The sequence below is a fragment of the Phyllostomus discolor genome, chromosome X (assembly GCF_004126475.2).
Source record: "Phyllostomus discolor isolate MPI-MPIP mPhyDis1 chromosome X, mPhyDis1.pri.v3, whole genome shotgun sequence".
Taxonomy (NCBI): Eukaryota; Metazoa; Chordata; class Mammalia; order Chiroptera; family Phyllostomidae; genus Phyllostomus; species Phyllostomus discolor.
Window position 1 is genome coordinate 37,516,794 of NC_050198.1, and position 15,988 is coordinate 37,532,781.

Genomic DNA, 15,988 nt, shown 5'->3' on the forward strand with positions numbered 1-15,988 from the left:
AGCAGAAAAACCGGTTTGACCACTTTGAAACCAAGAGACTTTTTAATTTGATTCTATGTTTTTGACAATTTTTAATTTTTTAAGTTTTATTGTTTTTATTCTTTTTTGATTTCTTTTTCCTCTCTTACCTGATTTCTTGTTTTATTCTTTCCTCCTTCCTGTCCTCCAATTTTATCTCTTCTTCCTGCCTTCGTCTGCCTTTTCTATTTTTTACTTTCTTAAATTTTTTCCTAAATACCTACAAGTGTGACAAAAGCCTGGATCGGTGAAAAGACCAAAGTTGAACCCAAAGAAGGGGCATCACAACAGCTGGGACAGTGAGATAAATGTCACTCTGCTATTACAGAGAACCTGCAAGTTATTGCATATTTGTATTATTATTATTTTTCCAGTGTTCCTACATCTTTTTTTTTCTTTTTTTTTCTTTTTTTAACAGTATTTGTATATCCCTCTTATTTTTGTATAGCCTGCTTTGCTAGGCTGGTTTTATTGTATGACCTGACAGCTTTCCCCTGATACCTCTTTCTATACTGTATTACTAATCTACTGTCCTTCAACTCACCTGTGTCCCATCAGCACACTACTCGATGCTCTGTACTCCCTATTCTTGTTACCTAGATCTCATAGGCTCTGTCATATGAATGTTGCCATAATATTATTGTAAATAACTGCTGTTCCATGCAATTGTAATTACTTCACAACAACCCCCCGCCCCCAGGTCTTAGCCCATTTCAAAGTTTCCTGAACTCTATTACTGTAGTGGTTAACTCTATTCTCTCACACACTACACCTATTTACTATCCTTTACTCTCACCTTACCCCAGAATCTGACCGCCCACAACCTCTCTGCTTTATAGATCTAACTCACAATCCTTCCTCCCCCAACAAGAGTCTTATCTTCTTTCCATCCTTTCTAAAAATCAGCTAGCTGGGTGGAAGACCACGGTTAACACTATACATAGTGAAAGGATCTCCTATATTTTCCCTACTTGCTACTATTGTAAATAGCATAGAATTCTCTGTTGCTGTCTTAAACCATTTTGCCTTCCCCCTCCAACTGATGACAAAAAAGAATAGGTGGAGGAGGTGAACACCAGGATACCCACTGGAAGAGGAAACCCAACAACAAAGGAACCACAAACAGATAGCAGCAGAAGAAGGTGAAGGAGGGAGTAGTAACCACACAAACCTCAATCCAGGACTTATCTGGAAATACAACTAAACAGTAGAGACAGTACCTAATACAAACAACTGAACAAGATTTCTTTAAACCTTGTACACACAAAAGATCCAGCTTCAACACAACCTGCCCTCACCAGCACAGCAAAATACAGAAGGTGGTGGACAGAGTGACCCACATTTAACCAGCTGGCGGGAAGGAACCACCAAAGAAAGACTCAACAACATTCAAAACCCAAAGGCAAACACAAAGACAACTTAAACGACAGCCCAAGACCAGCAAGAGTGGGGGGTCAAGGAAACAGCACCACTGAAACTCACTGCTACTCTACTAAAGAAGTTCACATCATAAACCCAGGGAGCCAGAACAGATCAATATAAGAAGCTGAGGCGAACAAGAAGAGTCCCACAAACAATGGGAAGACAAAGAAATAATCCCCAAATGAAAGGAAAGGAGGAAGCCTCAAAAAGAATGCTGAATGAAACAGAGGCAATTCAACTATCAGATATTGAATTCAAAGCAGTGATTGTCAGGAAGCTCAATGAGCTCACAATGAGCTACGAGAGTCTACAGGGAAGCTACAATGAACTCAACGAAAACTACATCAGCATAAAAAAGGAAATAGAAACTCTCAACAAGGGCCAAGAGGAAATGAAGAATACAATTTCTGAAATGAAGAACACAGTAGAAGGAATGAAAAGCAGGATCGATGAAGCAGAAGATCGGATCAGCGAGCTAGAGGACAAAATAGAAGAAAACACCCAGAAAGAGCAATAAAAGGAAAAGAGGCTCAGAAAAAATGAAGAGGGATTAAGAGAAATGCAAGACAATATGAAACATAATAATATCCGCATAATAGGGATACCAGAAGGAGAAGAAGAAGAACAAGGGATAGAAAACCTAGTTGAACAAGTGATGATGGAAAACTTCCCTAATTTGATGAGACAAAAAGTCACACAAATACAGGAAACACAGAGAGTCCCAATCAAGAGGAACCCAAAGAGGCCCACCTCAAGACACATCGTAATTAAAATGGCAAAATTTCAAGATAAAGAGAGAATCCTAAAGGCAGCAAGGGAGAAAAAGGAAGTAACATACAAGGGGGCCCCAATAAGGCTAACAGCTGACTTCTCAATGGAAACACTCCAAGCCAGAAGAGAATGGCAAGAAATAATCCAAGTAATGAGAACCAGAGGCCTGCAACCACGACTACTTTACCCAGCAAGGCTCTCAATTAAGATAGAAGGCCAAATAAGAAGCTTCTCAGACAAAAGAAGTCTAAAAGAATACACCTCCACTAAACCAGCTCTGCAAGAGATGCTGAAGGGACTGCTTTAAGGAAAGAAAGGAAAAGAGAGAGTGAGAGAGGATCACACGTACATAAAAGGCAATGAATAAGTACCTATCAATAATAACCTTAAACGTAAATGGACTAAACGCTCCAATCAAAAGACATAGAATAGCTGATTGGATAAGAAAACATGACCCACACATATGCTGTCTACAAGAGACCCACCTCAGGATAAAAGATCTGCACAGGTTGAAAGTGAAGGGCTGGAAACAAATTTTCCAAGCAAATGGACAGGAGAAAAAAGCCGGGGTAGCAATACTCATATCTGACAAAATAGACTTCCAAAGAATGTCCATAAAGAGAGACCCAGAAGGTCATTTCATAATACTCAAGGGAAGAATTCACCAAGAAGACATAAATATTGTAAATATATATGCACCCAACATAGGAGCACCCAAATACATAAAGAAAATCTTAGAGGACTTCAAGAAAGATATGGACAGCAACACAATTATTGTGGGGGATTTTAACACCCCTCTATCAAAAATGGACAGATCTTCCAAACAAAATATCAACAAAGATATTGAGGCATTGAACAATAAACTAGACGAACTGGGCTTTACCGATATTTACAGAACCCTCCATCGCAAAGAAGCTAAATACACATTTTTTTCAAATGTACATGGAACATTTTCAAAGATTGACCACATGATAGGACACAAAACAAGCCTCAACAATTTCAAAAAATTGAAATCATACCAAGCAATTTCACGGATCACAAGGGACTGAAACTAGAAACCAACCCCAAGGAAAAAAACCCAAAACACTCAAATTCATGGAGATTAAACAGCATGCTATTAAACAATGAATGGGTCAAGAATGATATTAGGGAAGAAATCAAACGGTTTTTGGAAACAAATGAAAACGAACTCACAACAACCCAAAACTTATGGGACACAGCCAAGGCAGTCCTGAGAGGGAAGATCATAGCGAAACAGGCCCACCTAAAAAAGTTAGAAACATTTCAAACAAACAACCTAACCCTACGTCTACAAGAACTCGAGGAACAACAACAAAGACAGCCCAGAGCAAGCAGAAGGAAGGAAATAACCAAGATCAGAGCAAAATTAAATGACATAGAGACTAAAAGCACAATTCTAAAGATCAATGAATCCAAGAGTTGGTTCTTTGAAAAGATAAACAAATTCGACAAGCCTTTAAGCAGACTCATCAAGAAAAAAAGAGAGAAAACCCAGATAAACACAATCAGAAATCAAAGAGGAGAGATTACAACAGAAACCACAGAAATACAAAGGATTGTAACAAATTACTACAAAGAGCTGTATGCCAAGAAATTTGAAAACCTAGATGAAATGGACAAATTTCTAGAAAAATATAACCTCCCAAAACTCAACAAAATGGAAGCAGAAAGCCTGAACAATCCAATAACAGCAAAAGAAATTGAAGCAGTAATCCAAAAACTCCCAACACACAAAAGCCCTGGACCAGATGGTTTCACAGGAGAATTCTACAAAGCATTTAAGGAAGAACTAACACCTATCCTTCACAGACTATTTCAAAAAATCCAAAAAGATGGAAGACTCCCAAACTCTTTTTATGAGGCCAACATCATCTTAATTCCAAAACCAGATAAAGACACAACGAAGAAAGAAAACTACAGGCCAATATCGCTGATGAACATTGACGCTAAAATCCTCAACAAGATACTGGCAAACTGCATCCAACAGTACATTAAGAAGATCATACACCATGACCAAGTGGGATTCATTCCAGGGATGCAAGGATGGTACAATATTCGCAAATCAGTAAATGTAATACATCACATAAACAAAAGCAAAGACAAAAACCACATGATCATATCAATAGATGCAGAAAAAGCATTTGATAAGGTACAGCACCCATTTATGATAAAAACACTCAGTAAAGTGGGAATAGAGGGAGCATTCCTCAACATAATAAAGGCCATATATGAGAAACCTACAGCCAACATTATACTCAATGGGCAAAAATTAAAATCTTTTCCACTAAGAACAGGAACAAGACAAGGATGCCCACTTTCACCACTTCTATTCAATATAGTACTGGAAGTTCTAGCCACAGCAATCAGACAAGAAAAAGAAATAAAAGGAATCCAAATCGGAAAGGAGGAAACAAAACTGTCACTGTTCGCAGATGACATGATTGTGTACATAGAAAATCCTATAGGCTCCACCAAAAAACTGCTTGACCTAATAAATGAATTTGGTAAAACAGCAGGATACAAAGTCAATATCCAGAAATCAAAGGCATTTCTGTACACCAACAATGAAACAGCAGAAGCAGAAATCAAGAAAAAAATCCCATTTGAAATAGCAAAAAGAAAAATAAAATACCTAGGAATAAACCTAACCAAAGAGGTAAAAGACCTGTATTCAGAAAACTACATAACACTGAGGAGAGAAATCAAGGAAGACACAAACAAATGGAAACATATACCGTGTTCATGGATTGGAAGAATTAGTATCATTAAAATGTCCATACTACCAAAAGCAATTTACACATTCAATGCAATGGCATATTTCACAGACATAGAACAAACACTTCAACAATTTATATGGAACCATAAACGACCCCGAATAGCTGCTGCAATTTTGAGAAAGAAGAGTAAAGTAGGAAGAATCACAATACCTGACACTAAACTATACTACAAGGCCACTGTAATCAAAACAGCCTAGTTCTGGCATAAAAACAGGCACATGGACCAATGGAACAGAACAGAGAGCCCAGAAATAAACCCAAGCCTCTACGGTCAATTAATATTTGACAAAGGAAGCAGCAACATAAAATGGAATAAAAATAGCCTCTTCAACAAATGGTGTTGGGAGAACTGGACAGCTACGTGCAAAAAAATGAAACTCGAGCACCAACTTACACCTTATACAAAAATAGATTCAAGGTGGATAAAAGACTTAAATATAAAACGTGACACCATTAAAGTCCTAGAAAAGAACGTAGGTAGGAAAATCTCAGATATTTTACACAGAAACTTTTTCACTGACTTGTCTCCTAGAGCAAGGGACATAAAGGAAAGAATAAACAAATGGGATCTCATCAAAATTAAAAGCTTTTGCACAGCTAAGGAAAACAGTATCAAAATAAAAAGAGAACCAACTGTATGGGAAAACATATTTGCCAATGATACCTCAGACAAGGGTTTAATCTCCAAAATATATAAAGAACTTACACGACTCTACTCTAAGAAGACAAATAACCCAGTTAAAAAATGGGCAAAGGACTTGAACAGACACTTCTCCAAGGAGGACACACAGAAAATCCAAAGACACATGAAGCGATGCTCAATATCGCTAGCCATCAGAGAGATGCAGATTAAAACCACAATGAGATACCACTTCACACCAGTCAGAATGGCCATCATAAACAAAGCAACAAACAACAAGTGTTGGAGAGGATGTGGAGAAAGGGGGTCCCTAGTGCACTGTTGGTGGGACTGCAGACTGGTACAACCACTATGGAAAGCAGTTTGGAACTTCCTCAGAAAACTAAAAATGGATCTGCCTTTTGACCCAGCAATTCCATTGCTGGGACTCTATCCTAAGAACACTAAAACACCAATACAAAAGAACCTTTGCACCCCGATGTTCATAGCAGCACAATTTACAATAGCTAGGTGCTGGAAGCAACCTAGATGCCCATCAGTAAATGAATGGATCAAAAAACTATGGTACATTTACACAATGGAATTCTATGCAGCAGAAAGAAAGGAGCTCATACCCTTTGCAACAGCATGGATGGAGCTGGAAAGCATTATGCTAAGTGAAACAAGCCAGGCAGTGAAAGACAAATACCACATGATATCACCTTTAACAGGAATCTAAACAACAAAACAAAACAAAACAAAACTAGCAAAATATAACCAAAGACACTGAAATAGGGGATAGCCTGACAGTGGCCAGAGGGAAGAGAAGAGGGAATTCCAGGGGGGAATGGGTAGGGATTACAGGAACAAATTTGGAGGACACATGGACAAAAACTAGGGGTGGGGGGTAATGGTGGGAAGGGGGGAGGGTTGGGTGGGTGGGCTGGAATGGGAGTAGGGGGGAGAAAACTGTACTTGAACAATGATTAAAATAAAAAAAAAATCCTTGGTTGTCAGACTTCCATATAGTTCAATTTTTTGACAGTTCTGGGTATTATTTGTTTTTAGATCTAGTTGTAATTCTATGGTTGCACGAGGAGGCAAAGCATGTCTACCTATGCCTCCATCCTGACCGCAGGTCTGACATTATCTTTTTTCTAATTTTTGACACTATTACAGATGTCCTCCATATTCCCACTCCCCCCGCTCCACCCAGTCCCACTCCTGTCCTTTTGCATTGTCTATTAGTGTCTGGCAGTTTTCCTGGAAGCAGCCCCAGAATTTTCAGGTGAGTTGATAATTTCTGATGCTCTCTCTTCTTTTGACACTAGGACAGTCTCCATTTCTATTATTAGTTATTATTACTTTTAGTTATTTAGGTATTACTTTTTACTAATGTGGAACAATTATATAAAACATTTGTGAGTTGATATTTCCTGATATCATCTGATCAGCACCACTGAAGAGGAAGGGGCTACACTGAGATAAAGTATTCTTAAAGCACAGACAATGGAGCTAATTTTGGAGTGAAATGTAAGAGAGAATAAGAAAAGTGATGTTAGAAGAGGATAGAATATGAGAGGAAAATATTCTTATTATAAATGCAAGAAATTCACTTGAAAAAAAACCCACTTTTCCCAAGTGTTTCTTGCTGTTTGGGGGACATGTGGGTCTTATGTTTATTTGCAAGAGGAAGGTGCATGGTGTCAGAGAACTAGTAAAGGAAGAAAGAATAGTCTAGAATAAATAGGCTATACAGTCTTCTGAGAGAGACACCAAATAACTTTTTTTCCCATGGGTCTAGGTGTTGTTTGGCTTTTGTGAATACTTCTTGGGCACGTCTCTTCCTGCTGAAAATACCCCCAGAGGCCAGACTATAGAAAATTATTTCAGAGAAATAAATGGATTCAAGACCATAGTTTCCTAGAAAACAGAAAGATGGAGTCTTCACCAGTAGAGCAAAATAGATCTTCTACACAATTACTTTAATGATTTAGTCCAGATGTCTTGTCAGTGAGAGACAAATGGCAGATTTTATCTGATTTGAAGGATTTTATGCCTATATTAACAAAATTTACTACAATATATCTTCCCAGTTGGTTTATGTAGCCACAGCTCTTGACAGTCCTTCCCTCTGCTTCCCTCCAGAGGACTCTTGGGGACATTACATAAAGTCACACTGGTGAACATCAGCCCTGGCCTATGTGTCAGGAAAATATATTCTTTTCTTACAGCACAGATAGGAAAACTGTGGTTCAATGAAAGGCAGATATAGGGGTATGCAAAAGTAACTTAAATTACCAGGCATCATTACCTAAAATATAAATCATAAGTGAGGATACAAAACAATAACAACACTAAGATGAATAATACAAATAAATACTACAATAATTAATAAATGAATAATAATACAAGAATAAACTCTCATGTACTCACAACTGTAAACCTACTTTTGCCCACCCGTGTATTTGACCATTGGAACAAGTAAGTAAGTGGAAAAGCCAATACGATTATTTGGATCATCCACACAGCAATGTAGCCCCTTCCTCTTCAGTGGTGCTGATCACACAGCATCACTTAGAGCTTATGAGACCACTGAACTGTTTTTCAGTTCATTCTGAATCAAGACCCTGGCCTATGATTTAATGTTGGAAACTTATAGTTCCTGTTAATTAGGTGAGTCAATAGGTTAAATGCCAAATTTAATGCTTATTAACTATTCTTTTGTTTTGTTTTGAGGACTGTATTTTTGTTGTTATTGAAAGTTTAAGAGAGTTTTTGTTCCACCTCTAGAAAATATGATACTCAAAGTCACTATGGTCCACAGCCAAATTCATATTATTATTATTTTCTTTTTATAGAAGATGAACTCAAGGCACAGAGAAATTAAGTAATTGTGGGAGAAAGGAAGGTAGAGGTCAGTGCTTGAGTTTTAGAACCAAGTAACAGATGTGAATAGGGGGGCATCAGGGTATAGAAAACAAGAGATGAGTTGAGGGGTATCAACTAAGATATTTAGAAATAGGTCAGAACTGGAGAGCACAAAGGGTGGAGTTAATTAGTTCAGGACAGAGAATGTGAGGACCTGAGGGCTGCTGTCTCTTCTGACTGGGGAAATGTTTATATTTTACAAGTTCAGAATTGCTGATTTCCATAGCTGCACTAGACTCCATGTTCTCCTTTAGGCCTTCCCTGCTGTGCAGGTCATAGATGAATTTTTTCCAGATTTTCACAGTGAAAGACTACATTGCACCCTGGAGCAGATTTTAGGTAAGGCATCAGATTCTGTGAACTCATATACATACCTTTCTTATTAAGTAATATGTTTATATCTTTCCATATTAGATAATATATCAGAAATGGCTTTAGTGACATGTGATTTCTAGAATCTCTATATTATATACACTGACCCTCAATAGAGTATATATACTTTGATCATTGGAACAGGTAGAGTGGTGCACAATATAACATGAAATTAAAATAAGCTAAATGTACACAAAAAAAGTTGAAGAAAACAAATGATATTGGGAGACCCGGACAGGTACATGTAAGAAAATGAAACTTGACCACCAACTTACACCACATGCAAAAATAAACTCAAGATGGATAAAAGATTTAAATATAAGTCATGACACCATAAAAGTTCTAGAGGAGAACACAGGCAAGAAAATTTCAGATCTTTCATGCACCAATGTTTTTACCGATATGTCCCCTAGAGAAAGGGATATAAAGGAAAGAGTAAACAAATGGAACCACATCAAATTAAAAAGCTTCTGCACAGCTAAAGAAAACATAAGCAATATGAAAAAGGAACCAACTGTATGGAAAAATATATTTGCCAACGATACCTCAAACAAGGGTTTGACCTCTAAAATATACAAAGATCTCATATAGTTCCACACCAGGAAGACAAACTATCCAATTAAAAAATGGGCAAAGGATCTGAACAAGCAATTCTCTAAGGACATAGAGAGGACCCAAAGACATATAAAAGGATGCTCAACATCATTAACCTTCAGAGAGATGCAAATTCTTCACACAGGTCAGAATGGTCATCATTAATAAACCAACAAACAACAAGTCCTGGTGAGGTGGTGAAGAAAAGGGAACCCTAGTACACTGTTGGTGGGAATGCAGACTGGTGCAGCCACTGTGGAAAACAGTGTAAAACTTCCTTAAAAAAACTAAAGATGGAACTGCATTTTGACCCGGTAATTCCACTGAGAATCCTGAAAAAGCAATTCAAAAGAACCTATGCACCCCAGTGTTCAAAGCAGCAAAATTTACAATAGCCAAATGCTAGAAACAGCCTAAGTGCTCACCAGTAAATGAGTGGGTCCAAAAACTGTGGTACATTAACACAATGAAATACTATGTAGCAGAAAGAAAGAAGGAACTCCTACCATTTGTGACAGCATGGATGGAACTGGAGGGCATTATGCTAATTGAAATAAGCCAGGCAGTGAAAGACAAAAAACATATGATCTCATCTCTAAGTGGAACCTGATCAACATAATAAACAAATGAGAAAAATAGAACCAGAGACATGGAAATAAAGAACAAACTGACAGTGATCAGAAGGGAGGGCAAAGTGGGATAATGTAGGAAAGGAGGGGAAGGGACAAGTCAAAGAACATGAATAGAGGACTCATGGACATGGACAATGGTGGGGATTGACTATGGGAGCAGGGCAGGGTAGATCAGCAGGGAAAAATGGGACAACTGTAACTTAACAACAATAAAAAACGTAAGAGATAATAAAGTAAAATAAAATATTTTAAATGCCCTTGTAGATGAGAGCAAAGAATACAGGAAGATAACATAAAAGTGTGTATAATTTGAGGTACCAATCTTCAAATGGGTTCTAGGAAAGAAAAAAAAGGTTAAAAAAATAAGTGAGAAACAACTTTAGGTTATTGGGTGTTGAAGGGAAAATTAAGCCAAAGAAGAACATTCAGGGCCCTACAAGAAAAAAGAATCATTGGTTCCAGCCAAGATGGAGGTGTAGGAAGAAACCCTTCACTTCCTTGCACAACCAAAAAAAGGATAACAACTGACCTAAAATCAATAAACCACCAGAAGTGCCAGAAAATCAGACTGCATGGAGCTCTGACAACCAAGGAATTAAAGATACAGTCAATCAGAAAAACCAGACCAGTGTGCTGAGACAAAGGAATATGGCCCAAATGAAAGAACAGAGCAAAGCTTCAGAAAGACAGCTAAGTGATGAGGAGATAGCCAACCTATCTGATGGGGAATTTAAAGCCCTGGCAATCAAAATGCTCACAGAACTTATTGAGCTTGGTCAAAAAATGAAAAAACAAATGAAAGATACCCAAAATGAGATAAAGCAAAATATTCAGGGAACCAACAGTGACAGGAAGGAAATCAGGATTTAAAGCAACAATTTGGAACAAAAGGAAGAAATAAACATTCAAGCAGAACAGAATGAAGAAACAAGAATTCAAAAAAGTGAAAAGAGACTTACAAACCTCTGGTACAACCTGAAACATTCCAATATCTGAATTATAGGGGTATCAGAAGGAGAAAAACAACAGCAAGAAATTAAAAACTTATTTGAACAAAAAATGAAGGGAAAACTTCCCAATCTGGCAAAGGAAATAGACTTCCAAGAAATTCAGGAAGCCTAGAGAATCCCAAAGAAGTTGGATCCAAAGAAGAACACACCAAGGCACATTATCATTAAGTTACCCAAGATTAAAGGTAAAGAGAGAATCTTAAAAGCAGCAAGAGGAAAGGAAAGAGCTACCTACAAAGGAGTGCCCATAAGGCTTATCAGCTCATTTCTCAAAAAAAAAAAAAAAAACCTTGCAGGCAAGAAGGGGCTGGAAAGAAGTATTTGAAGTCACAAAAGGCAAGGTCCGACATACAAGATCACTCTGTCCAGCAAAGCTTTCATTTAGAATGGAAGGGCAGATAAAGTACTTCTCTGAGAAGGTCAAGTTAAAGGAGTTCATCATCACCAAGCCATTAGTATATGAAATGTTAAACAGATTCATCTATGAAAAAGATGTCAAAACCATGAACAGTAAAATAACAACAAATTCACAACTATCAATAAATTAACCTAAAAGAAAAACAATGAAAACAAAAACTAAGCAAACAACTAGAACAGGAACAGAATCAGAGAAATCAACATCACATGGAGGGTTTTCGGGGGGGGGGGGAGAATAGCGGGGAAAAGGTACAAGGAAGAAGAAGCATAATTGGTAGGCATAAAATAGATGGGGAGAGGTCAAAAATGGTATAGGAAACAGAGAACTCAAAGAACTTATATGTACAACCCATGGACATGAAGAGGGGGAGGATGCAGGAGGGTTGGGGCATACGGAGAGGAGGGAGGATAACGGGGAAGAAATTGGGAAAACTGTAATAACATAATAAAATATATACTTTAAAAAAATAAAAGAAAAAAGAATAAAAAAGAATCAGAGAAACATAACTTGTCCCTTCACTACCAAAAGAAAAAAAAAGAGAGAATAAAGACTCTGCACTTTTATATACTGGCAGAAGATGGTGTGACTTTAAACTACAAATATTATAAACCATCACAAATCCATCAAAAGAATAGAAAACTCCTCAGTAAATATCTGCAGAATTATCATAAAAAATCAGAAAATAAGATTTGACACACCTCAACCGATAAAACATTCCATTTTAGAAAACAACTATAAAGCATTAAAAAAAGTGCAAGACTGCCCTGGATGGTGTGGCTCAGTGGATTGAGCACTGGCCTGAGAACCAAGGGGTCGATTTCCAGTTAGGGCACATGCCTGGGTTGCAGGCTGGGCCCCCAGTGGGAGGTGCATGGGAGGCAACCACACATTGATGTTTTCCTTCCTCTCTTTCTTCCTCCCTTTCCCTCTGTCTAAAAATAAATAAATAAAATCTTTTTTAAAAATTGCAAGACAACATTCCAAACTCAATTAAATATATGCAAATAAATATTTGAGGGTATAAAAAATGTCACCTTGATTCACACTTTCAAAGTATCAAGACAATACAGAGAAAAAATTGAACTGAGAAAATAAATGGAAGAAAAAAAAATTATTTCATAAGTGAAAATAAGAGGTTTTGAAGAGGGAAATAGACTCAAGAAAATTTGAGCTTCCAGTCAAGATGGAGGCATAGGCAGAAACGCTTCACTTCCTCACATAACCAAAGGGATGACAACCAATTTAAAAACAATAAACAACCAGAACTGCCAGAAAATTATTTGCATGGAGTCTAACAACCAAGGAGTTAAAGAAACATCCATTTAGAGTAATAGGAGGGGCAGAGACGGGCACTCGGAGTGGAGAGGATGTGCAGAAAGGCAAGGTGGCAGACCCAGCAGATGGCCCCACATTCATGCACAAATAAGCTGGGAGGAACAATGTGGGGAGCAAGACAGACCATGAAACCCAGGGTTTCAGCGTGGGAAACTAAAGATTTAAAACCTCTGACTGTAAAAAATCTGTGTGTGTTGCAGTGGCAGGAGACACTCCCAGCCTCACAGGAGAGTTCATTAGAAAGGCCCACGGGATCCTAAAATGTACACAAACCCACCCACCTGGGAATAAACACCAGAAAGAGCACAATCTGCTTGTGGGAGAGAGGGAAGTGACAGAAAGTGGGACAATAGCATTGCAAGTGATATTGTTCCCTCTCTGACCCCTCCCCCACTGACAGCACCACAATGCCCACCCTGGCAAATACCTAAGGCTCCACCCCTTATCACATAACAGGTGCATCAAGACAAAGAAATATGGCCCAAATAAAAGACCAAATCAAAACTCCAGAAAAAGAACTAAGCAACAAGGAGATAGACAACCTATCTGATGCAGAGTTCAAAACACTGGTAATCAGGATACTCACAGAATTGGCTGAGCTCAATCACAAAATGAAGGAAGAAATGAAGGCTACACAAAGTGAAATAAAAGAAATATACATGGAACCAACATTGAAGGGAAGGAAACTGGGACTCAAATCAACGAGAAGGAACAAAAGGAAGAAATAAGCATCTCACCAGAACAGAATGAAGAAATAAGAATGAAAAAAAAAATGAGGAGAGGCTTGGAAACCTCTGGAACAACTTTAAGTGTTCCAACATCTGAACCATGGGGGTGCCAGAAGAAGAAGAGGAAGGGCAAGATATTGAAAACTTATCTGAACAAATAATGAAGGAAAACTTCCCCAATCTGGCTAAGGAAATAGGCTTCCAGGAAGTCCAGGAAGCTCAGAGAGTCCCAAACAAGTTGGACCCAAGGAGGAAAAGACCAAGACACATAATCATTAAGTTACCCGAGATTAAAGATAAGGAGAGAATCTTTTTTTTTTTTTGAGACATGAGCCTGGTTTATGACATTCCTTTGAGAACTCCTATCCCCCAGCACAGAGTAAGGCCCCAACCAGTTGTGAGACCCCCTCAGGTGCCAAGGAACCCAAGTGAACTGCGTGCCCCCAGCTGAAGGTACCGAAGGTGGTGTCACTGCCACTTGTGTCATTCACACTGGAGGAGTCAGGCCGCCCTGGTAGGAACCGGTGACAGAGCAAGGGGACATCTGGCTAGGTTCTCAGGAAGCCCTGCTCCATCAATGATATAACACCAAAGGCCTTCTTGAGTAGCAGACATTGTCTTTCAGGAGGGGTGATCCCACGGCCATGCGCACCTTATTCCAGTGGTGGCCTTTATTGTAGATGGGCTTGACAGAGCTGGGGGACCAGTGGGTCAGGTACCAGTTGAGTTGGAGTTTTCTTTTTGGAACAAATCCTTCAGGAAGCGGAGGCCTGTGATTTGGCAACAGACCTGCTCGGTGGGCCATCTTCACACACTCCTCAATTTTGCGGTACTCTTCCTGGCACAGGCCTGTGATCCTTCGGGGCAGCATGCCTCCGTGAGGCCGGATGAACTGACTGAGCAGCAGAACATCCTCATAACCATACCTGTGCTTCAGGTTCCACCTGCAGATGGGGCACTGGCCAGTGGGGTTAGGAGGATGTGGGCTTTCCTGGGGAGTCTCTGTGATATGGCCTTCAATTATAGTTGTCTTCCCTTCTTGGATCTCCACCACTTCCCTGTACCCGCGATCTGGAGGCCGAGCCCAGGGGGTCGCAGGCCGGCCTGCCAGGAACCCTCAGAACAGCCGCTTACAACCGGACACCAACACCCCGAGGGCCGCCATGATGAAGCAGGAGAGAATCTTAAAAGCAGCCAGAGGAAAGGAGATAGTTACCTACAAAGGAGTTCCCATAAGACTATCAGCTGATTTCTCAAAAGAACCCTTATAGGCAAAAAGAGGCTGGAAGAAGTATTTGAAGACGCAAAAGGCAAGGACCTACATTCAAGATTATTCTATCCAGCAAAGCTTTCATTTAGAATGAAACAGCAGATAAAGTGCTTCCCAAATAAGATAAAGTTAAAGGAGTTCATCATCACCAAGCCAGTATTATATGAAATGTTAAAGGATCTTTTCTAAGAAATAGATACAAAACTATGAAGAGTAAAATGACAACAAACTCAGAACTATCAACAACTGAACCTAAAAAAAAAGAAGCAAAAACTAAACAAACAACTAGAATATGAACAGAATCACAGAAATGGAGATCACATGGAGGATTTTCAGTGAGGAGGGAGAGAGATGAGGGGAAAGGTACAGGGAATAAGAAGCATAAATGGTAGGCACAAAATAGACAGGGGGAGGTATGAGAAATGGAGAAGCCACAGAACTTTTATGTATAACCCATGGACTTGAACTAAGGGCGGGGAATGCTTGTGGTGGGGTGCAGGGTTGAGGGCAATAAAAGGAAGAAGGAAATCGGACAGCTGTAATGACATAATGAATAAAATATACTTTAAAATAATAAAAATAAAACACCTATTGAATTTTTTAAAAAAATAAAATTTAATAACGTGCATTGAAAAATGCAGAAAATATCTGAGAAAATAAATGAAATAAAGAAGTAAAAGGATCAGATAGCTATTGGTGAATTAAAAGAGAAGCAAAGAAGGAATGGCAATTGTATAACTGGAAATACTGGGGAAGAAAAACAAAACAATGGAACAAAGGTAATACCTAAAATTTTAAACCTAGGATCCCATAACTTTTCTAAATTAAGACCTCAGTCTACACATTGAAAGATTCCACTAGGTTCCAGGGAAAATTAATGAAAATGATCAACTCCAAGACATAGCTTAATAAATCTATTATTATGAAAGATAGCAAAAATGTATTCTCAAGGCCTCTAAGCAAAAAGGATTAAATAACTTATGAAGACAAATGAATTAATCTTGAATCAGGCTTTCAAACAATAACATGCAAAGCAAGGCAACAATAAAGCAGCATATTTAAAAATTCAA

At 38.6% G+C, this 15,988-nt stretch overlaps 1 protein-coding gene across 1 annotated transcript; it reads right to left on the minus strand.

Annotated features, from left to right (window-relative positions):
- Positions 1-13,958: 13,958 nt before the first annotated feature.
- On the minus strand, positions 13,959-14,813 carry LOC114505000 (28S ribosomal protein S18a, mitochondrial-like). Its single transcript, XM_036016554.1, is given in 1 exon segment — positions 13,959-14,813. A coding segment is annotated over 1 exon segment (591 nt). The 3' UTR covers positions 13,959-14,222.
- Positions 14,814-15,988: the final 1,175 nt, after the last annotated feature.